General features: G+C 42.1%; 1 protein-coding gene across 6 annotated transcripts in view; it reads left to right on the top strand.

The window, feature by feature from the left end:
- The window catches only part of EP400 (E1A binding protein p400), a 158,675-nt gene that overhangs the window by 42,430 nt on the left and 92,126 nt on the right, over positions 1–24,119 (top strand). For 5 of the 6 annotated variants that reach the window (XM_068243443.1, XM_068243442.1, XM_068243441.1 and 2 more), the window contains exons 7-22: positions 2,521–2,706; positions 2,808–2,948; positions 3,170–3,248; positions 4,055–4,110; positions 5,972–6,029; positions 7,892–7,981; positions 10,905–11,015; positions 11,146–11,351; positions 14,439–14,616; positions 16,555–16,691; positions 17,790–17,959; positions 18,952–19,126; positions 20,694–20,830; positions 21,443–21,629; positions 22,174–22,340; positions 23,241–23,401. In XM_068243443.1, coding sequence (XP_068099544.1) covers positions 2,521–2,706; positions 2,808–2,948; positions 3,170–3,248; positions 4,055–4,110; positions 5,972–6,029; positions 7,892–7,981; positions 10,905–11,015; positions 11,146–11,351; positions 14,439–14,616; positions 16,555–16,691; positions 17,790–17,959; positions 18,952–19,126; positions 20,694–20,830; positions 21,443–21,629; positions 22,174–22,340; positions 23,241–23,401 — 2,239 coding nt within the window. The remainder of the gene's footprint in view (positions 1–2,520; positions 2,707–2,807; positions 2,949–3,169; positions 3,249–4,054; positions 4,111–5,971; positions 6,030–7,891; positions 7,982–10,904; positions 11,016–11,145; positions 11,352–14,438; positions 14,617–16,554; positions 16,692–17,789; positions 17,960–18,951; positions 19,127–20,693; positions 20,831–21,442; positions 21,630–22,173; positions 22,341–23,240; positions 23,402–24,119) is intronic. The other variant, XM_068243444.1, reaches the window with a different exon arrangement.

Genomic DNA, 24,119 nt, shown 5'->3' with positions numbered 1-24,119 from the left:
TCAGTCTGGCGTACATCACGGAGCACCTCGACAGGCCCAACTCCTACGCCAGGCTCCTGTTCTTGGACTTCAGTTCCGCCTTCAATACCATCTGCCCGGACATCCTGCTTGCCAACCTTGCACAGCTGGGAGTAGCACCCTCCCTCTGCAGGTGGGTCGGCGACTTCCTTTCCAATCGAATGCAGAGGGTCAAGCTGGGCAACTGCTACTCCAAGGTGAGAACTACTAACACAGGTGCTCCGCAAGGGTGTGCCTTGTCCCCGCTTCTGTTCTCCCTGTACACCAACAGCTGTACCTCAACTGACGACTCTATCAAGGTCATCAAGTTTGCGGATGACACCACAATCATTGGACTCATCAGCAGTAACAATGAGGATGCCTACCGCAGCGGGATATACAGGATCTGCAACTGGTGCACAGATAACAATTTAGTCCTCAACGCGGCAAAGACAGTGGAACTGGTAGTGGACTTCAGGAGACGCCCACACCCTCTCCATCCAATTTTCATAGGGGACAACGAAGTCTCCAGGGTCCCCTGTGTCCGATTCCTCGGCACGACCATCACTAAAGACCTAAAATGGGGGCAGAACACCACAATAACGCAGAAAAAGGCACAGCAGAGGTTATTCTTCTTGCGCCAACTGAAAAAATTTGGCATCCCACGCGAGCTGCTCAGGAGTTTCTACACTGCCACTGTGGAGTCCATTCTCTGCTCATCCCTCATCGTCTGGTACGCAGGGGCATCTGCTAGCGATAAGTACAAACTCCACAGAGTAATCAGCACTGCAGAAAAGATCATCGGACTGCCACTGCCACCCCTCGATCTCCTCCACACGGCCAGAATGAGGACGAGGGCCACCAGAATATCGACTGACCCCTCCCACCCGGGCAGTCGGTTCTTCAAGCTCCTCCCACTGGGCCGCCACTACAGGGCCGTCCCCACCAGAACCACCAGACGCTGGAGTACCTTCTTCCCCCAAGCGGTACTCCAACTGAACTCCAACTGACCCCTACAGGCCAGCTTGTTGCTTGTGAAACGCATATTTCCCTTGATTGATTGAATGCCTCTTACCATGTTTTTCTTTTTACATGTTTATGTAGCCCACCCTACGCCGTATGTATGTAAGTTTTATGTATGTATGTACAAACGCCTTGCCATGTGCTCCAAAAACAATTCCGGGTATGCCTCTGGCATACTTGGCGAATAAAGCTGATTCTGATTCTGATTCTGACTGCCACTATTTCTACCAAAAATGTATTTAGGATTTGTTAAATGATTTAAACAGAACTCGCATGACGAGGGGGAGGGGTTAGTTTTTTTTGTCATCAATCAAAAGTTTTATTTCACATAAAAAAGCATGTTTATAGGTTAAGTACATTTAGTGGTGTGTACAGAGAAATTAGCATATACAAATCGAGTTGTGGAGAGTAGAGTAATTTTGGCAGTATAGGTATATGGGTGTTAGTGGTAAAACATCAGGGATCTATTAGTACAGAGAAAAAAGAACATCGAGGTCACATAGCATCTAGTGGGATTGCATATACATTTTAAAGGGTATTAATCCATCTGTCCCATACTTTATTAAATTTAGTGGGGCAGTTTCTGTGCGCGTATACGAGTTTCTTATATGGGAGACTATTTCTCACTTTCGCCTTCCAGATAGCGAGAGTTGAGAGGGTAGGGGATAACCATCTATATGTTACACATTGTTTTGCCATGAAAAGTGTTTCTATCAGAAAAACTTTATCAAATTTAGGGACTTCTTCGTCCACTAAATTGAGAATACAGAGTTTAATGTCTAGGGAGGCGGGTGAGCCCATAACATCGTGCAGAAAATCTACTACTTGCTTCCAGAAGTCCACTATTGGCGGACAGGACCAGATAAGGTGGAGGAATGAGGGGTTGAGGCTTGAACACTTGGGGCAAGTGGAAGAGTTGGCTGTGGAAAATTTAGCAATTCGGGCCGGGGTAAGGTAGCTTTGGTGCAGGGTGTAAAGTTGGGTTAGTCTCTCTCTTATGCAGGGGGATACCAGTCAGGGGATGGGTTAGTTTAGTAAAAAAAAAAATAAGTTGGACCTATATCAATCAGAAAATGATTTTCTTTCTTGTAAGTTCAGTGAAATCTGGTTGCTATGTTTTAATCCAGGGCTTCCCAACCCTGTCCTCAAGTAGCACCAACAGTGCATGTTTTGTGGAAATCCACAATGGTTACATAGTAACATAGTTATTTGGGTTGAAAAAAGACATACGTCCATTGAGTTCAACCAGAGGTAGGTAATCAGCTCTGCTGAGACACTAATTACCTCACCTGTGAATGGTTGTGGTTTCCTGTAAAACATGTACTGTTGCTGGTGCTTGAGGACAGGGTTGGGAAGCCCTGCTTTATTGCACTTTGCACATCATATTTGATATGCTCTGTTGTTGAATTTGACATCAAGCCTTGGAAGCTGGCAGCTAAAACACTGAATTACTTTTTATCTTTGTAATAGTCCCTTCAGTTTATAATGTGCACTTTATAGGAAAATCTTGTCCATCAGCGCATTGCAGAACTTCGCAAGGAGGGCTTGTGGTCTTTGAGAAGGCTTCCCAAGCTGCAGGAACCATCAAGGCCGAAGTCTCACTGGGATTATTTGTTAGAGGAGATGCAGTGGATGGCCACGGACTTTGCTCAGGAGCGGATGTGGAAATTAGCTAGTGCAAAAAAGGTACTACAACCGCGTAGCTGTCTGTGTGTGTCATGTTTTCATTCTGCTGCGGACACTGCTGTTGTTCAGGCCACTTAGTGTTGTACTTTACTCTCCAATAGCTGGTCAGAACTGCTGCCCGTTATCATGAAGAAAAAAGAATGAATATCGAGAGAGCCAAAACGGAAGAAGAGAACAAGATGAAACGCATTGCTGCTTCTATTGCTAGGGAAATTGAGTATTTCTGGTCTAATATTGAACAAGTGAGTGGTTCTGCTCTAATTATCTAAAAGATAGTATGTAGACATTTTCACAAAATATAGAGGTCAGGAGATTTGTATTAAAAGCATTTTTTGATTGTTGTGTGTGGTTCTTGAACCTACTTTTTGTTGCTGTTGTTGTTTACATGCTTTATTCCTGAATACGAACTGTGATTACACAGGCTGAAGACTATGTTGTACATGATTATTCCTGTTTATTGCAGGTTGTTGAAATTAAACTACAGATGGAGTTTCAAGAAAAAAAGAGAAAAGCGCTTAACTTAAGTTTGGACTCAATGAAAGGTGATTAGAATATTCATTTTGATAAATTGTGTATAAAATATTTTAAGCAAATGTGTGGAAACTGCACCATTACTTCAGAATGGGCACCTTCCTGGGGACTGGAACTGGACAAAAATGCCTATGCAAATAGGTCCAACACCAGTAAGTAGCATACTGGGTAGACCACATGTTCAAGCCTGTCATTAAGGTAACTTAATGAGAATATAATTAAGTGGCTTTAAGACATTTAAAAATACTTTTTTAACCATAAAAAAGTTTACTAAACCTGGTGTGTCCATGTTGCACGGACTCCTTGTGGATGTCCCCCTCACCAATTATTATGTCCCGCTTGTACCTCTTGTGTCCCCCTTGTACCTTTTGTCCCCTCCTTTGCCCCCTCTGTCCTCTTATGTCCCATGTCCTCTTCTGTCCCTCCTGTGTCCTCTTCTATCCCTACTGTGTCCTCTTCTGTCCCTCCTGTGTCCGCTTCTGTCCGTCATGTGTCCTCGTCTGTCCCTCCTGTGTCCTCCCTGTGTCCTGTTCTGTCTCTCCTGTCTCCTCTGTGTCCTCCTTTGCCATTCTTATGATCCTCTGCCCCCTAGAAATAGGAGTGGCAATCAGGCGGGGTGATGCAACAAGTTCAGGTCTGCTTTAAGCGCTGTAACACCTCAGGTCTACCTCATCTGAGTTCCCACATTTTTCCTGCAGGATTATTTGTTAAAGCAGTCTTACATTTGTCTATAGGTCCACATAAATAAATCTACAATTTCTAAAGCTTTTCCATGTACGGTGTATATATTTTAATATGTATAATTGTCATTTTAAAGGCCCACTTAAAGCAATTGAAGAAGCATGTGTGAAACACAAGCACGGGGACATTAAAGTAAGTAATATTTAATTTATTATTTGTTGACTTTGTGTATCATATTTCTCCTAAAATATAATTTTTTAAAGAAAACCTGTAACTAAAAAAAGTTTCCCTGGGGGGGTAAACACCTCTGGTGGGGGAAGCCTCCGAATCCTATTGAGGCTTCCCCCAACCTCCTGTGTCCCACGGTGGTCTCGCAGTGCCCCTCCAAACAGCGGGGATGTAAAGATTTACCTTACCGGCTCCAGCGCAGGCGCAGTATCGGCTCTCCGCTCGGAGATAAGTGGAGATAACCGATCACTGTCGGGCCGCTCTACTGTGCAGGTGCAAGTCTCCTGCACCTGCGTAGTAGAGCGGACCCGACAGAGATCGGCTATTTCCGTCTATTTACGCGCTGAGAGCCGCAACAGCGCCCCCGCTGGAGCCGGGAAGGTAAATATATCAAGCCTTGTCGAGCGACGATTGCGGGAGACTTCGGGGGAGCCAGTGCTGAATTCTTTACTTCAAGAAAAAGAAAATTCAAGTGTATGGCACAACCCAACAGATTGAAAGTGAGCAAAAAGCACCACCAAGGCGAATATCATTCTATCTCCCTGCAACTTCCAGCCTGTATCTGCCAAAATGTCCTCAAGACGTTTGCACTGCTGTATTACAGAGGAAATTCACAACAGCATTCAGTCCACAAGAAAAAAAACAAGAGAAGTTGTGACTGGGCACACCATCTAAAATAGGGTGCTTGGTATTGTGGTATAGGCAAACCACCAAAGTATAAGTCCAGAATTCAAATATACCAGCACTCCAGTTTTCTCAAAGAATCACGCTCTTTTAATGAGCTAGCATATCCACAGAAATGACCGACAATTGTTTCGGGGCCTCGCAGGGTCCCCCTTTCTCAAGGCGGGACCCTGCGAGGCCCCGAAACAATTGTCGGTCATTTCTGTGGATATGCTAGCTCATTAAAAGAGCGTGATTCTTTGAGAAAACTGGAGTGCTGGTATATTTGAATTCTGCACAAGAAAAAAAAGGCAAGTTGCGTGCACCTTCCGTCTTTGTGCAAATTTGTTAGCAAATTATGACAAAGTGCTTCAGTGTACAGGCTTAAACAGTGCTTTCATATATATTCCACAAAAATTGCATGAGTGATGCCAGGGGTGGAGGGATAGAAGACTGGGGTGGAGGTTCACCTTCCAGCAGGACAATGACCCTAAACATAAAGCCAGGGCAACAATGGAATGGTTTAAAACAGAACATATCTATGTGTTAGAATGGCCCAGACAAAGTCCAGATCTAAATCCAATCGAGAATCTGTGGCAAGATCTGAAAACTGCTGTTCACAAACGCTGTCCATCTAATCTGACTGAGCTGGAGCTGTTTTGCAAAGAAGAATGGGCAAGGATTTCAGTCTCTAGATGTGCAAAGCTGGTAGAGACATACCCTAAGACTGGCAGCTGTAATTGCAGCAAAAGGTGGTTCTACAAAGTATTGACTCAGGGGGCTGAATAATTACGCACACCCCACTTTGCAGTTATTTATTTGTAAAAAATGTTTGGAATCATGTATGATTTTCGATCCACTTCTCACTTGTACACCACTTTGTATTGGTCTTTCACGTGGAATTCCAATAAAATTGATGCATGTTTGTGGCAGTAATGTGACAAAATGTGGAAAACTTCAAGGGGGCCGACTACTTTTGCAACCCACTGTATATATATATATATAGATATATATATGTATATATGTATATATATTTTCCGTGAGTAATATTGTAGAAAATGAATTACAGGAGGACGTGATATCTAAATAGCTGAGAAATAAAAGTGCTCACAAAGCATAGCATGACGTAGAGGTGAACCATTATTTTTTTACTTTTTAACAGACTTCGCTAAGTTGGAGGAAGAGAAAAGCAAGCTCTTCATGGACTGATTTCGGAGAAGGTTTAGTGATTTTACATTGTTTTTCATTCTGGGGCATGTGTTCCTAGCAGTAGAGAAATCTATAGCACTATGAGCCTCATCGATTGAAATTACAATCGCACGGACATTTTCGGTTGGTCAAACGTAGTAAGAGAGCTTTGGTAGATTGATAGCCCATAGCATTGCACTGGTGTGTGGTTCTATAGATTTTCTATAAATTTCATGGTGAAATCTATTGAAAATCTGTGTACAATGTTTGGAGGGATTAGACCCCGCTGTGATTAGATTCAGATCAGAGAGGGATTGATAGGCAATCTTGATGTGTATAGACACCAGAACATGAGTCATACACATTAAGATTGTAGTCCTACAATGGTTTTGTAAAAAAAATGTATCTAAAATCTGACTGTGAACTTAAGAATTCTATCCAATGGGAGAATTTGAAAATGTTGATAATAAATAATTCAGTCAATCCTCTATAAACAATTAAACAATCACTTTTAAGCCTCTTGCCGCTTTTGTTTTTCTAAAATCTATATTTTAACCTGATGGGGTTAAAATCTTATTGTGTGTAGTCAGCATATTTTGCAAAACGAACATTTGATTGTTCTTATTCATTTGAATACTGGTGTTTTGTTTCATTATCACCTCCTGGGACATATCAGTTATAAGTCAGTTATAAGTCATATAAAACAGTAATGCAGTAGAGAGACAAGCGAGGCACCATCCACAATGCTCATGAGTATTTATTGCCCACCATCACCAACATAGACAGATTACAATCAGCAGCCGTTTCGCGGTACTCCACTTCTTTGAAAACCAATTAGGCTGACTATAGGTCTCTGAAGAAGCGGAGTACCGCCAAACGGCAGTCAGGCCGTCACATTTTTGCTGATTGTAATCTGTCTATGCAGGTGATGGTGGGCAATAAATACTCATGAGCATTTTGGATGGTGCCTCGCTTGTCTCTCTACTGCATTACTGGACTACTTGTACATGAGTGCACACCACAGGAGTTGCCTATTACCATCATTATACCCTGCAGTGCATTTGGTGCTGACGCTGTAATCCTCTATCTCTTGACATTTATAAAACATATAGCTTCAATACCACTAACAGTATGTAGGCACATTAAGTAGACACACTAGGTAGACTGATGCAATTTGGTTAATTAAAATGAAAAAATGTTCACTATTCCTGTTTTTATATCAATTACCTAATCAAATTCTAAGAAATTAACAATATAATTGGCTGTTTGACATCAAAACAGGTCAATTGAAAATGTCTCTGTTTAATATATATAGTCCTAAAGTCTGCTGTAAATGACAGTAAATGTTGGGTGAAGGTGCCAAATCGTTTAGCAGTCTGATATTTTTAAGCCTGACTTGCAATCCTCAGGCAAACAAGCACATTCAGCTCAGTGACGGGTGCATATCATTTTGTATGAAGATGATTGGGAGAAGAAGTAGGAGGGTTACCCAACTATAGTGGTTTTCCCAAAAATCCTCTGTGGCTGAAAGCTGTTGCTTTGATGAAGGTTTGCTACAGAGTTCAGACGACAACTGTAGACATCTGAAATTGCTACTTGATCTAACATCAGACATTTAAATTATTGGGGTTGACGCACTAACCAACTAACGGTAATATTACTGTTACTACTTGCAATCATTTTGCAATTAGCACAACCTGCAGTACATAGGTGGTGCGAGCACGGTTTACACTACTTGCTGCATAGCGCACATTACTGTAGTAACACTCACGTTAATCATGTACCACTGCTAGTGCTAATTGCATATCACACAGTACACTGCTGGTGGGAGTAACGGTAATATTGCCGTGTGCTGACTCTTGTCACCTATAACTTTTTCCTGTATATGTCACAGGTGATGATGAAGAGGAAACCATTGCAGAACAGGAGACCAAAGAGGGCAATGTTGACCACAAGGCTGAATTAACAGAGTTAAGACGAGAAGGTAATACTGCTTGCTTACCTCCACCATGATATCCTTTCTCATGGAGAGCATCTTACATTTGGTTTCACTGATTGCAGGCATTATAGGTTGGTTTTGTTTTGTTTTGTTTTGTTTGTTTATTTCAAGGTTTTTATTTTTCTAACCCTTACTGAGAACTAAATCATTTTTCTAAATCTCTAAGCCTGCCAAAGTTATTCTCATCATCATCATTTATTCATAAAGCACCTACTATAAAATGCTGTATAATATATTGGGGAGAAGAATAAAACCTGCATACATAAAAAGGAACTGTAGTGAACATAAAGTAATGATTAAGTCAGTGTTTATCATTTAGCCAGTGTTTGCCCATTGAATATTCTACCTCTCCCTGATTCACATTCTGAAATTTAACACTGGTGGTGACATCTTTACTACTGGCAGGTGATCTCTACAGAATGTTCGTTTGCTGAGAGTACTATGCACAAAGGGAGATATTGCTTGCTTGGCAGTTGAAAGCAGCCATTATTTCCCACAACGGAACAAGGGTCACAGACAGCAATCTGTCAGGACCATGGTCATGACATCACACAGTGGGTGGAGTTTCACCACAATATTAGCCATACAGACCCCCTGATGATCTATTTGAAAAAAAGGTAAAGTTTTCTTGTTGGAAAGGGGGTATCAGCTACTGACTGGGATGAAGTTCAATCCTGGCTTAAAGTTCCTCTTTAACAAATACAGACATGGAGGAGGGTGGGAAGATTTGTGGTACTAGGGAAAGTAGTACTATACATAATTACCAAGTGAGAGGAAGATGAGTAAGCATTCCTACTGGGATGTCAAACAAAAGCTTAGCAACGTCTCCAGACTGAGAAAAACTTACTAATGGTAAGAATTCAAAGAATAACTGTACTCAAGCTCATACATTATCCATACCACCAGAACTCAGCATTATTATTGTTATTATTGATTTTCTAGATCTTAGGCCCGTTACAATAATGGTGTTAGGCCTTTGCCACTACGCCCCTCACAACCACCGCTTTCTGAATCAAGCCCTAAAGGTTTAAAGGGAACCTTAACTGTCGAGGAAAAAAAGTTTCACTCACCTGGGGTTTCCCCAAGCCCCCTGCAGCCGTCCTGTGCCTTCACAGCTCCTCGAGTGTCCTCCGGTCCCCCACCGTGGTTTAGTTTCATTTTGGGACGACTGACAGTCGGCCCCCAGGAACGCGTCCTCTTCTTCGCCATCATGAGCAGGCGCAAGCATACTGCGCATGGGCATGACGCGCTTGAAGGCGGGGAAGGCGAAGTAGAGGACGCATTGTTGGGGGCCAACTGTCAGTTGTCCGAAAACGAAAATAAGCCGTGATGGGGGACCGCAGGACACTCGAGGAGCTGCGAGGACACAGGATGGCTGCAGGGGAAGCCCCAGGTGAGTGAAACTTTTTTTCCCTCGACAGTCAAGGTTCCCTTTAAGGGATAGTACAATAGGTAAAGGGAAGCTGTGTATGGGATGGTAGAAATGGTGGTCAGTGGCTGAAGTGTACTAGGTAGGAGAGTATGCTTGCCTGCAGAGGTGAGTTTTCAGATTGCGCCTAAAAAGAGTAAGTGTGGGTGAGTGGAGAATGTGCTGAGGGAGAGTGTTCCAAAGAAGGGGAGAGCATTGAGAAAAGTCTTGTAAGCGGGAGTGAGAAGAGGTGACCAGAGAGGAAGACAGGAGAATATTGTTAGTAGAGCAGAGATTACGTGTAGAATGGTATCTGGAAATAAGTTTATTTGGATAGGAAGGAGCTAGGTTGTGGGGAGCTTTGTAGGTGAGGGTAACGATTTTCAAATTGTATCCTTTGTGTAACTGGTGGCCAGTGAAGGGACTCACAAGAGTGGGATAGGGTTGGAGAAGAGGTGGATGAGTCATGCAGCAGAGTTCTTGATAGCCTGTAGCGGGGCTAAATGGTTGACGGGTAGGCAGCAGAGCAGAGAGTTGCAATAGTCTAGATGTGAAATAATCAGGGCACGTACCAGAAGTTTGGTAGTGTGCTGTGTGAGAAAAGGGTGGATGCGGGAGATGTTTTTTAGGTGGAGGCGCCAAGAGGATAGTTTGTCAATGTGTGGTTTGAATGAAAGATTTGAGTCCAGTATTACATTAAGGCAGCGAGCCCGGGTGACAGGTGTTATTGAAGTGCCATCAACAGAAATAGTGATGTCAGGTAGGGCATGAGCATTAAAGTCAGTGGAATCTCTTACATGGGTGATTTCTATAGGTAGATCATGACAATGCGGCCTTTTGCCCACCAACTGTTCAGCATCTTTTCTAAACTGTAGGTTCAGTTATGTTAGGACCATGGAAGCAGAAGAGAAGGCACTTAAGCAGTAGGGCTTCCAATATCATGGCCCTTCACAGTAACAGCTAGATTTGTCTATTTAGCCCGCATTGTTGAAACTAAAATAAACAAAACATAAAGTGTTTTTAAGTCGCAGCGTTCAAGTGCTACTTATCCACTTATCAAAACAAGTGTACAAACTGCTTCTATAAATATTCGTTGAAGTCTGTGATGCTCTTGAAAGGAATTGGTTTTAAAGGAAAATACCTATTATGATTAGGGACTCCTTGAAGCAGCTATTCCATGACTCGTGTGTCACATATTTCTTCCAGAGCAGTGAAGCTAAATTTATTCCCTGAGCCAAAGCCTTGGAATTAGTATGCAGTACCTGAACAGTGTGTTTTTTTTATCAGCCTTGTGACAGAGCCTTGACATGAAAATGGCTAGTGTGCCATCCCTGTGTGTCAGTCACATGTCCCATGCCACTATGTCTCACTTGGTTACCTCAGAAGGAATACGTTCTAAAGGTTTATAGTTAATAAAAGCACTCTATTTTGTAGTTTTTGTATACCATGTTAGAGTTGTTTGATACTAACTGCCAGTGCCACTTTTATATATACCAACAGCTGATCTGCCATTAGATGATTTAGTAAAAGAATATGAAGGTGCATATGAAGAAAATGTCCCTAGGCCCCATGTTTTCAGTCAGAGTGATGAAGGGAGGCAGTCTAGCCAAGGTATGTATTTAAATATCATATGTATATGTAAATGAAATGAAAGCATCTCTGCAGTTCTGTGTATTTTTGAGAGACAGGAATGGCAAAAACAATGGGGTCACCTTTGTCAGCTGTTGTTTTTTTCTTGCAGATGTGAAAGATCTTGCAGCGGAATCGGACATGCCCCAGAAGCATACTGTTCTCATTGACTCTCTTCTGGGTACAGATCAGTACAGATCTGCTGACAGGCCCACTTCAGGGCTTCTGAGCTCTAGAAAACACACCAGAGATATTGGAGATGTGGCCAGAGCAGCAGAGTTACTTCTTCCAAGTGGAGCTGCTCGTGTGACATGTGCTGTAAGCATTGTACTTACCTTTCTCAAAACGTTTCCTCACTTCATGGGCTCTATTCACAAAAGCGTGATAATTGCTATCACAGCAGTTATTACGCGATCTGCTGTGCACAGCTGTTTGCACGTGTAAAGGATTACTCCGCATGATAAATGAACGTTTGTGTGCAATCACGCAGAGTAATCCTTTACACGCGCAAACTGCCACACGCGGCAGATCGTGTGATAACTGCTGTGATAGCAGTTATCACGCTTTTATGAATCGAGACCAACATGTCTGGTAATACAGTATTGTTACAGAAGGTTGATGTTGACATTGGGTATATTTGTTAAGCAAGCCATATTTTGATAGCAGTGATCTTGTGATGATACAATTTGGGAACTTGTATGTGTAAGGCTCGGGCCACACTAGGGGCGGACTGCAGACTGTGGCCATTGCAAGATCCGCTCCGGTGGTCCTTTGAGGTACTTTGTAGATGTTTGTTGGTGCAGGTTGGGATTTTGTGCTGTGCTAGGCGTACCGGAACAGATACGTTAAACTTGTGCAAATGTAAATGGTTCCTATACTTAAAGGACACCTATTAAAATATGAGTATTTTTGTAAACTTTCCAATATATTAGTAAACAGAAAACAGTAAAAAAAAAAATGAGGAAAGACTAACTCCAAATATTTACCTGTGTCTAGATACCTCCTTTCTAATTATTCTAGGATTTGATTTTGTGGGATAGTCCATTTTGCTTTGAAGGAGGAGGGGGGCATTAAATGTTTATAATCTTGGACAAACAACTTTAGTAGTTTCCCTTCCTCTGTCTAATTCCGCCAATAACACTGGAAATGCAGCACACCCACTTTCTTCTCCTCTGGAACACCTGTCCTAATGCTATCTTCCCAGCCAGCTCCTGTGTTTAATGCCTGCCACTGGTTTCTAACACCATATTTCAAAGAGCTGCTGGGCTGTTGTTTGTCCATGTCCATCTTCCTGATCGTTATCACTGGGCATGCAAGCAGTAACTCAGCAGCCAGACAGGCATGCAGACGCTTGTGTGGCTGGTACACATGAGCTACAAATGTAGCTGGTCTCTAGCACACGGGAGCGTGTGCGCGACAGATCGGCGACAGCTTGTCGCCGGGTCCATCCGCATACACACGGCGGAAGAGGGATTACTGATGCGTCGGAAGCTGTCGCCGACGTTCCACCCCCCCCCCCCCCCCCCGCCGGAAGCTCTGTGAATTCCCTACTGGTTGCTGTCGCTAGTCCGCATACACACGCGGACTAGCGACAGTTGTGGCGAAGTTGCTGCGCACCAATCGCCCGGCGACAGCTCCGAGTAGCGACGGTTTGGGGTGCGCGCGCCATACTCACGGGCGACCTGTAGCCGCAACACGCGCGTGCCACGTGGTTGCAGCGACAATTGTAGCCCGTGAGTATGTCAGCTGTTTTTGACTAAGCAGGGAAGAAGGTATGTGCACTGCAGAACAAGCTAATTACACACGGGGAACAACTAAAGTGGTTTGGCTTGGGTTACAAACATGCAATGCACACCCCCCTATGTTTAATGGATCATTCTCTAATGCTGAAGTCATCAGATGGCCCTACTTCATTTAGAAAGCAGGGAAATTGGCTATAGGTAAACATTTGAAATCAAATTTTTGGTCTCATTTGTTGATATTTAAAGTTTACATGTATATTACAATGTTTGCAAAAATACTAATTCGATAGTTGTCCTTTAACATAGGATCTGTTTGAGTGTCTGTTCCTGATCCGCTGATTTCTGTTTTTGGCTCAAGTGTGAGCCGAGCCCAACTCTTCTCTGGAAATTGCTAATTTTCTGGTTGGTTCTGTTGTTTTACTGTTTAGGGCAGGGGTGGCAAACTCAATCACGTTAGAATCTAAAAGCTAAAATATAGTCTAAGTTATGGGCCATTGGTTATTAAGATTAAACATTTATTTAACAATTTCAAACTAAATGGCGGAATGGCTTAACCCTTCTGCAGAGAAGCAAGGTGGAGCAGTATTTACCTGCTCCACTGCTGCTTTGGGTTTCCTTTGTTCTTCCTGACAGCTTTATGCTGCATAGCATACCTCTGGCTCCCAATCCATGTCACGTGATCAGGAGCTGGAGTTATACAAGCATAGAACGTGCAACTGCCAGGAAAAGCAGAAGAGATCCAACATGGCACTGGAGCAGGACATTTTACACTGTAACGTGGTGCTACTCTGTAAGGTGTGGAGAGGGTATGTTGTTATTACTAGGGGGTTAGAATCCAAGGAGGGAGCCCCATGCTAATTTCACTGGGGTTCCTGTGGGTTATTTCTGCACCCCGGTTTTAACTGACAGTGCTTCAACCAGAAATCTAGTCTCCGCTGTGCTCTTTTGGATGGGAAAGCAGTTGTGGTAGTTTCTGTACTACTTACAATGATGCACATTTAAAGCTCTCAGGGGTCACAAAAAATGGTGGGGAGGGCTGGATTTGGCCCACGGGCTTTGAGTTTGACACTTGTGGTTTAAAGAGAACCCGAGGTGGGTTTGAAGAATATTATCTGCATACAGAGGCTGGATCTGCCTATACAGCCCAGCATCTGTTGCTATCCCAAACCCCCCTAAGGTCCCCCTGCACTCTGCAATCCCTCATAAATCACAGCCACGCTGCTGACAAACAGCTTGTCAGAGCTGGCTGTGTTTATCTCTATAGTGTCAGTCTGCTGCTCTCCCCGCCTCCTGCAGAACTCCAGTCCCCGCCTGCATCCCTTCCCTCCCTGCTGATTGGAGGGAAGGGACGGGGGCAGGGACCGGAGCTATGCAGGAGGCAGGGGAGCAGCTGAGACTGACACTACAGATGTAAACACAGCCTCACAGCATGGCTGTGATTTATGAGGGATTGCAGAGTGCAGGGGGACCTTAGTGGGGTTTGGGATAGCAACAGAGGCTGGGCTGTATAGGCAGATCCAGCCTCTGTATGCAGATAACATTCTTTAAACACACCTCGGGTTCTCTTTAAGGTGTTTTTACTTCTACTTCCTACGTAACTTTTACAAATCGCCAGGCAGCAGCCTTTCCTCTCTTTTTCATGACAAGATTGTTTTCTGCTCAGGTGAAGCCACGCCCCTCTCCACTTTTGCATGGCACTCTGCGGGAATACCAGCTGGTGGGGCTAGACTGGCTGGAGAAGCAGTACAAGAAGAAACTGAATGGAATTCTGGCGGATGATACTGGTCTCGGCAAGAACGTCCAGGTGATTGCTCTTATGGCACACCTGGCCAGCAATGAAGGTGAGGAAAAAAAAATCACCATTCATTTGTTTAAAAAGCTGCTATTTTTTTTTTTGTTCTCATCCATACCATTTTTTAATATATTTTTTTTTATATTTTATTATATGAAAAACAAACAAGGCACCAAAGGCCGGTAAATTTGCTGTATGCAGATGGCGCATGACAATTTTACTAGTGCTAACGCCAGGGGATCACTGACTGGTAAATCATTAACAGCCACATACGTTACCAGGATAATGCATGTGTTGCTTTGGCTGCCCTCAATGTCTTATTGATAAGAACTACTATTTCCCATAGAGCGGTATAAAGCCTCCTGCTCACCTAGCTACCTCTCTGCCATGTCTGAGCTCTGACCATAGCTCCACCACTGCTTCCACCCAGTTAGTTGGACCTTAGAAGTAGATTGACTTCAACAACTACAAGATCTTGCCTTTGATTTGGGATTTGAGTCCTTTGACAAGGGTTTGAATACTGTCTCAAGCCAGTACGTAAAACTGTAAGGAGTCTTTGAGCAAGGCTCCCCAATGAGCCAGGTTGTCTGTGGAGTGCACCTTATGTGGCTGTAGATCTGGCTCTTTGTGTCCGCCAGGAGAAAAGTGCCATATACAGGGGTTGGACAAAATAATGGAAACACCTAATATTTTGGCATCATAATCTTTAAACATGTTTTAAGCAATCAAAACTTGACATATGTTAATTTTTTTTTGTTTATTATTTTTGTTATTTGATATGTTTAATTAAAATAATTGTTTTTACAGATATTTAAACCAAAGTTGGTTATAATTAATAAACATGGCAGATCTCTCACACTTTCAAAGAGGCCAAATTGCTGGTGCTCGTATGGCAGGCGCTACTGTAACAGAAACTGCCCGAATGCTTGGCATTTCAAGAAGCACTGTCTCAAAAGTAATGACTGCCTTTGAAAGAGAAGAAAAAACGTCCTCAGCAAAGCACAGTTGTGGCCGAAAGTCGAAGTTTTCTGAGAGAGACCGTCGGACTCTAAATTGAATTGTTTGAAAATCTTGCAAGACCATGGCTCCTAAAATCACTGCAGAGCTGAATGAACACCTACAGAACCCAGTTTCCACAAAAACTGTTTGTCGGGAGCTGCACAAATCTGGATTCCACGGAAGAACTGCAATTAGAAAACCTCTGCTCTCAAAGACAAATGTTTCAAAGCATTTAGAGTGGTGTAGAAACCACCAGAATTGGTCCCTCGAGCAATGGAAAAATGTGATTTTCTCTAACGAATCATCGTTTACCTTATTTCTGAACACCGGCCGAGTCATCCAGACTGCCTTCTCCCAACCGTAAAACATGGCGGGGGGTTCTGTGATGATCTGGGGTGCTATTTCTTGGAAATCTGCCGGGCCAATGATTTCCCTTCATGGAAGAATTAACAGCCGAGACTATTTAGGAATTTTGGGCGACCAAGTTCATCCTATGGTTCAAGAACTGTTTCTGGAGGGGAATGCCATCTTTCAAGATGATAATGCCCCAATCCATACAGCTAGAATTGTTAAAGAATGGCATGAGGAACATTCTAATGAAGTTGAGCATCTCATCTGGCCACCACAATCCCCAATCCCCAGACCTCAACATTATTGAGCATTTATGGTCGTTATTAGAGATTCATGTAAGAAGTCGATTTCCGCCGCCATCGTCTAAAAGAACTGGAGGGTGTTTTAACTCAAGAATGGGCTAAAATTCCTTTGGAAACAATTCACAATTGTTATGAATCAATACCTCGGAGAATTGAGGCTGTAATTGCTGCAAAAGGTGGACCTACACCATATTAAAATATATTTCGTTGATTTTCAAAGTGTTTCCATTATTTTGTCCAACCCCTGTATATGTTCTGTGTCTTGTCTTGTATTCTCCTGTTTGGTAGAGTATGTATTGTATTAGATTTAATGATGCACAGTATCTGTTTTTCAGGCAACTGGGGTCCTCATCTGATTGTAGTGAGAAGCTGTAAACTTCTGAAGTGGGAGCTGGAATTTAAAAGATGGTGTCCTAGTTTAAAGCTGCTCTTATATTTTGGAAAACAAAGGGATCTTAGGAAAAAGAGACAGGTAACAACATTATAACTGTGTTCATTATATGGGGACACATATTTGTACTGATATAAAATCTCTTTGCTTGAGTTTTATCAGCCTACTTACAGAATATGTTTTCAGCAACTAACTAGTAAAAAAAAAAATGAAAATAAGATAAAAAAATTAGGTTTTATTTCCAAAAGAAAAAACTAATTGCATCTATCAAGGCCATTTTTTATAGTATTCAACTTTAAATGTAGTGAATTATTGCTAATGCCTGCTTTCCATGTTTGTTTTAAACGCTACTGTAATTTGTATATTGCACTGTATTTAGGTTTCATTAATGGGCAGCAGGAAATTTGGATGCAGGAGGTGCCTGCTATTTCTAACCACAGTTTGCATAGTAGGTGGCCCCAGCTGAATAAAATTCTACCCAAAATTACTATAAGCACCTATGGCAGTGCCCAAACTTTTTATCCGGCGCTTCAGGCCAAATGAAATTCTAGTGCTGAAATCACTATTGGTGCCTATGGTAGCGCCCAAACTTCAGGGGCGTCGGTTGCCAATCTTTTAGGGGTAGGCGTTGATGTATTTGGTTAGGCATCGCTGGGGAGTTGGTTAGGGTTCGGCATCGACAGGCGGTTGGTTAGAATTAGGCATCAACAGGAGGTGGTTAGGGTTAGGAATGGGGGTGGTGGTTACGGATTGGCAGGTAGAGGGAGGGCTCTGTGTGAGAATATGGTTAGGTTTAGCTGTAGTTAAATATCAGCAACATTTACCGATATTTTACTATCGGAATGAGCACTGCAAAACATATTAATGCCTCTGAGTGTACTTGTCTGATTTGCTGTTCGGAAAGCAGGCTTCCCAGTCTTGTGTGTTTTTGTTTTCTACTTCCATACAACATTTTCTTTGAGTGGAATTGTGAAATGGATTGGTTTCCTTGGAGGCCAAGAACACTTTTCTTCAGTGAATGGATATCATATTTTTCTTCATAGCCGTGTTCTTGGTCTAATAAAGAGGAATTTATGCCAGCACATCTTTTTCCTTTCACATGAAAGAAGTCTTTGATGATTCTTCTCCACAGTGTATTCCATTTTAAATTAATTGGCTGTTTCTCCTGTTATGGTGCAGAGATGGGAGGAGCCAAACAATTTCCATGTCTGCCTCACCTCTTACAAGCAGCTGTATAAAGGTCTCCATGCCTTCATGAAGATGAGGTGGAAATACCTGGTGCTAGATGAAGTCCATCAGATCCGGAATATGAATGAGAAGCACTGGGATGCGGTTTTTAATCTTCCTAGGTAATGTGATGTTTTCTTGGGAGAGGGTTTTTTGTCATATCATAAGCAAATTACTCTTGTAAAAGAATATTAATTTATTATAAAATAAATGTATATTCCTATAAATATGGATGGCTGAAATTTGAGGGTGCGTCATCTGTCACAGTATGTGAAGGGAAAAATAATCTCTGAATGTTCTCTAGGAGTTTTCCCCTTCTGAAAGGGAAATCCAATCAAAATAACTACATTATTACTGCACACCATGGCTCTGATTCACAAAGCAATGGTAACATTGCCATGTGCAGGTAGCACACGGCAATTGTACGGTTACCAATGACCGAGTAGCATGCGTTGTCTAATTAGCGTGACCCATGGTACCTAAGTAACAAGAGGGTTGCTTGGGTAACAGGCGGTACAACGAGTGATACCCTAGCAATACTCGTATTACTTGAGCAATGTTGGTCACACTAATTAGGTAAGGCGTGCTACTCGGTCATAGGTAGTAATGGTAAGATTCATGTATTCTGCTTGCACACAGTAATCTTATCGTTGCTTTATGAATCAAGGCCCATGTTCCTTATTTATGACATTGTTATTTTGGTATTTCTTGCATGGATGCCTTTACCCTTCTGAAAACCTGGTTGTAGCACTAGGGGTAGAAGGTCATGGTTAGGCATCAGTTAAGGATATTTCTTTAGGTGGGATTTATGTTTCGACAAATAATGGGGGGGGGGGGGTTTATGCTGAAACTACTGATGAAAACGTTGCAAACTAGAAAACAGAAGTAATCCCAAATGGCATAGCCAATAAGTGGCTCTGGCACCCAACAGATTGCTGCCAAACTGATATATACCCAATGTTAGCAGATACTTTTATTATATCGAGGCCAGGTTTACCGGTCATTTTTGTTCTTCGGTAATCTTCAGCTCTGGGTGGAAAATCTTAGTCAGGTTGGGGGTTTGAAGATATTCCATAAACTGAGTATTACAATACCTATTGTGTTTTGTTCACAGCCAGAACCGTCTGCTTCTTAGAGACACACCCCTGCAAAACACCTGGAAAGATCACTGGACCATGTTGCATTTTTTAATCCCAGGAATAGCCAAAGCATATATGGACTTTCCTCTGAAAACCAGCGGAGAAGAAAGCCAGGAGAATTGTCACAAGCTTTTCATAATGTTGCACAGGGTTAGTAATGTTTGCTATAATGGTTGCTAACACTGCTCTGATCGGGGGTGGTACCATTTTTTCTTGTTAGCGTCTATTTGTTTCTGTAGCGGTGGTAATAGAAAAGATTAGTTGAAAGATTTAAACGATGTCATGGTGACAAGAAATAGTATATAATACTGTATATGTTTTTCAGTTCCTTTATCATCAGACTGTAAGTGCTGACCTATGATCATTTCTTTATGTGATGTTTACATTAAAGCAGAACTCTGATTATGCTTGAAAGATTACCTTGTAGTTATAAAAGCATATACAGTACATTGCATCTGGAAAGTATTCACAGTGCATCACTTTTTCCACATTTTGTTATGTTACAACCTTATTCCAAAATGGATAACATTTTCAGAAACATAAAGGCTTCAATTAATAAAGGATAACCGCATGCAGTAATGCAGGGTACAGCTTATTTTACCAAGCACTTAGAAAAATGTCAATTCATAAAGGCTGTTACCGCATGGCAAGCTGAAATTTCAGACCAGTGAGTCAAATTACTGACTTGTGCGGTAAAAACCTCAACGCATGTCAGTAAATGTCAATTCATAAAGATTAGAACATGCGGTAAAGCCCAGTAACATGTTCAGTAAGTACCTCCAGCTCTGATGTGTCAGAAACCATCTTAAGTGTGCGATAGTCCATGACTGACAGAAGCAGAGAGCCAATCTTGCTTGTCCCTCTTACAGTGTTCCCCAACCCTATCCTCAAGGACCACCAACAGTGCATGTTTTGTGGAAATCCACAGAGGTAGTTAATCATCTCTGCTGAGACACTAATTACCTCACATGTGAATGTTTGTGGCTTTCTGCAAAACATCTACTGTTGGTGGGCCCTGGAGGAGTAGAGCAAACATGTAAATCTAAAGGGATGCCTTTTACTATTGTAATGCCTTCACTGCACAGAACTGGGAGAACAGCATGTAACAAAACAGATACCTCAGTGTTCTCCCCAGGCTCTTTTAGCCGCATGCTCCATCCAGCTAGTTTTGGTGAGCATCCAGATGTTATCAGCTCACCTCCTCCTCTGCTGTATGCAGAATTGCGCAGAGAAGTGTTGGCCCTGCATTCTCTCATTTTGCCCCACCCGCTACTTTTTCATGCCACCCGGCTACTTTTTCATTCCACCCAGCTGGAAAAAATTTCTGGGGAGAACACTGTACCTACTCCAGCTGTTCTACTGTTACCGAACAGATCTTTGTGAATTGAAGCCATGTTTTTTGGTAAATTACCAAACTTCTACAGCACCTGTGAAAATGTTTATGAATTGCCAAAAAAAAAGTCTAAAATACAGAATGTGATATTTTACTGACCTGATTTGTTTTATCGAACAGCCCTTTATGAATTGAAGCCAAAGTTTCTTCCTCAGGGTTGATGTTTTCAGGAAGAGAATAGAGTTGGTTTGTTTCAAACCAAAAACTTATTTAGTTAGTGATTACAGTTTATGGTCTACACTTTTCCCTCTTCTACTATCTTTGGTTTACACTTTAGGATTCACTGTAATTCCTTTATTTTATTTTTTACTCTCATTTTTACAGACTGTTAGACCTTTTGTTTTAAGGAGGTCGAAGAAAGATGTTGAGAAGCAGCTGACTAAAAAATATGAACATGTTCTAAAGTGTCGTTTATCTAACCGTCAGAGGACTTTGTACGAGGATGTCATCCTGCAGCCAGGGTATGACCACTCAGTGTGACACATTGCTAACATGTCACTGGTATTAGGAGGTTTAGAATTGTGCTGCAATACCAGTAATATAATAATTACAGTGACATTAAATCAGTTGTAATGCAGACATCGCTTTAATCCTTCTGTACCACTATAAGCTTTTTGTTGCATGCAATGTTTGAGAAAATACGGTGACATCTTATCTGTATTTGTAATTATATGGAAGTCTGTGCAAAATATTTTTAGATAATGGGGAAAGTTTTAAGTCTGGGTGAGGGTTTTATAGCTATCATTGTCCATATTCAGGAAATTTCCCTTCATTTTCTGCCCTGAAGACACAACAGAAAGCTGGGTTGATTATCCATAAAAGGTGGTATCTACTGAAACAGGTTTTACACTGGGAAGTTTATCCTCTGCAGACATCCATACTATTTTAGCATTCAGTTGACTCTGCCTCCCAGTGCAATGACGACTGAGACAGGAAGTGCTGAGAAATCTCCCTATTAATGATCGGACTGCAGTAAAAACCCAGCAGGCTTTTAAAAACTTTAAATACAATTGCCTATATTTTCCCATTAAATTTGCAGCCTCTCATGCTATTTCCATTTCATCTGTGAACAGGACTCAGGATTCCCTGAAAGGAGGTCATTTTGTCAGCGTTCTCCATGTATTGATGCAGCTGCAGCGTATTTGTAACCATCCTGATCTGGTGGATCTGCGTCCTGGACATTCCTCCTATGCATGTGAAGCTCTGCAATATGAAACTGCATCTCTAGTATTGCAAGCATTAGAGTATGACCCATGGAAGGTGAGCTCCTTTTCCTTCACAGACAACAAGAATCCTCCTCTGGAGTAGTACAGTAGTTTGGAGGCATAAATAGCTTATATGTGAGTGGTCACTAAGGGCTCTGCCTCTGACACAGGAGACCAGGGTTCAAATCTCGGCTCTGCCTGTTCAGTAAGCCAGCACCTATTCAGTAGGAGACCTTAGGCAAGTCTCCCTAGCACTGCTACTGCCTATAGAGCGCATCCTAGTGGCTGCAGCTCTGGCGCTTTGAGTCCGCCAGGAGAAAAGTGCAATATAAATGTTATTTGTCTTGTCACTGGCTGTTGTGAGAAATGATGTCTCACACACTTGTCATCATCTTGTACAGCCCAATCTAGAGAATGTTTGCCACGAAAAGCATCCTCATCTGTTACTGCTGAACTTCCCTGAAAGTCAATTCTTTTATTTTTTTTTAATACGTTTCTTGGTTGTTGGTAGGTTGCCAAAGCAGAACAAGTGGATGTTGTACTTTAGCTCCATATTGTATTGAAGACCAAAACATTCATGATCTCTTTTCATTTCCCAGAGTCCGGATCTGTCATTGTTTGACTTGCTGGGACTGGAGAACAAAATGACACGTTATGAAGCTCAGGTACTGCCTGGCCAGAAGGTGACTCGGAGACTGATGGAGGAGATTTACAGCAATCCTGACACTACTCCTCGCCCCACTCCAGTGAAATTAAAACCAAGCAGGTCAGTACTTTTCAAGACTATTTTCCATTTTGCTCACCCATAGTTTTTGTCTTGTTGCCAGTCTTGCAAAACTGCATTCAGACTTAATAGTTGGTAATGAATGTTGCCTGCCACCTGGGCAGAATGATTAGATCATTAGCAGCATATATCTGTGAAATAGCAGTGCAGGTTTTGTTTAGCAGATAGGAGCATAGTAAGCACACGTTACCCTCACCTAACCTAAACTGGCTCTTCTAATCTCTACTGTCAGAACTACTGTAGCTGGTTTTTGTTGCTGTTCCAAATGTTCCAGCTACTGGTTCATATAAGCAGTGCATTTCTGTGTAAAAATTATATTGTGTCACATATGTACAGTATTGGCAAAAAAAAAATTATTCAGTATTTGGTGTGACTTAATTGTGTAGCAATAGTGGCAACTCAACTCTTCCGGTATCTGTTGATCTGTCCTACTCATCATCCTGGAGGAATTTTAGCCCGTTCCTCCAAACAGAACAGCTTCAGCTCCGAGATTTTGGTATGATCCCTCACATGGGATCATTTTAGAGGTCACAAACTTTTAAGCACAGCAGTATATATACTGCATTAAGAATTCCAAGATTCAGTCATTAAAAGTCCCTCTAAGTGAGTAGGTACTAGCACTTCAAATTCACTCTAGTCTTTCTGCATTTCCATCTATTCACCCCAGATGGACTCACTGGAAGTGAAGATCACAATGGTTGGGTCAAAAAGAGCTAGTAGTTAAATACCATTTACAATAGGATTTCCAGTAGCAGATTCCGAGTTTAATGCCGGTTTTAAATTTTAAAGTAAACTACACTTTTAGTTTTGTCTAACGTATCCCTCTAGGAGAGCAATTAAAATAATCATTAACTTATTAAAAAGTGTTAACTTTGATTACAGGTTATTTCAGCCAGTTCCTTATGGTCAGAAGCCAGAGGGGAGAACGGTGGCTTTTTCCAGTACTCCGGCTTCTCGCTTGGTAACGACAACTACAGCTACAGTGACCCAGCAGGGCCAAGCTCGAGGACGATCTCCAGTTACCACAACCTCTACAAATCAAGGTAAGAAAATCTTGTGCTTGTATCCTTTATATAAGAGGGTGGTGATAGACCAGCTTTTCTTGTTATAGCGTAACTGTCGGGCATAAAATAAATTTTTTATTTTTATCTGGTAAACAAGTACCGTAATAAGGATACTAACCAGGCAATCCAAAAGTTAAAAATCACTCTTATTTTTCTTCTCCATAAAACATCTTTCCAGTTTCCCTGGCTCTGATTTGGTATATCTGCCGCACAAAGAAAGTTGCAGGGCATGCTGGGTTGTCTTTTTTCTTGCTTCTTTAGTATCCCCTCAGACTTAACTGATGCAGCCTGATTGGCTGAAGCCTCTTTCCCTCCTGTTTTCCCCTCCTACACCTCTGTTCCTCTCTGATTGGCCAATATTTCTCATGCTTCTCAAGGTACAGAGTCACACAATGACAATGCACTTTCTATTGTAGAGCTGGGTGGGAGTGTCTGAAGACTGTCTGTGTGTGCATTGGCTGCCCTCCTCCCAGAGTAAGGGAGGAAATTACATCAGTGTTGGCTTCAGTCAACAGTCAAAACGTGGACAGTGCAATACACACGTTATGTACATAGACCAGGTATTTATCTAATTATATATGTGTTCGGTTTTTTTAGATAGTCTAGCTGACAGCTCCTCTTTAAAGAGGAACTCCAGTGAAAATAATGTAGTAAAAAAAAGTGCTTCATTTTTTACCATAATTATGTATAAATGATT

The sequence above is a fragment of the Hyperolius riggenbachi genome, chromosome 1 (assembly GCF_040937935.1).
Source record: "Hyperolius riggenbachi isolate aHypRig1 chromosome 1, aHypRig1.pri, whole genome shotgun sequence".
Taxonomy (NCBI): Eukaryota; Metazoa; Chordata; class Amphibia; order Anura; family Hyperoliidae; genus Hyperolius; species Hyperolius riggenbachi.
The sequence above is the reverse complement of the archived record's forward strand: the minus strand, read 5'-3'. Positions and strand labels throughout refer to the sequence as shown.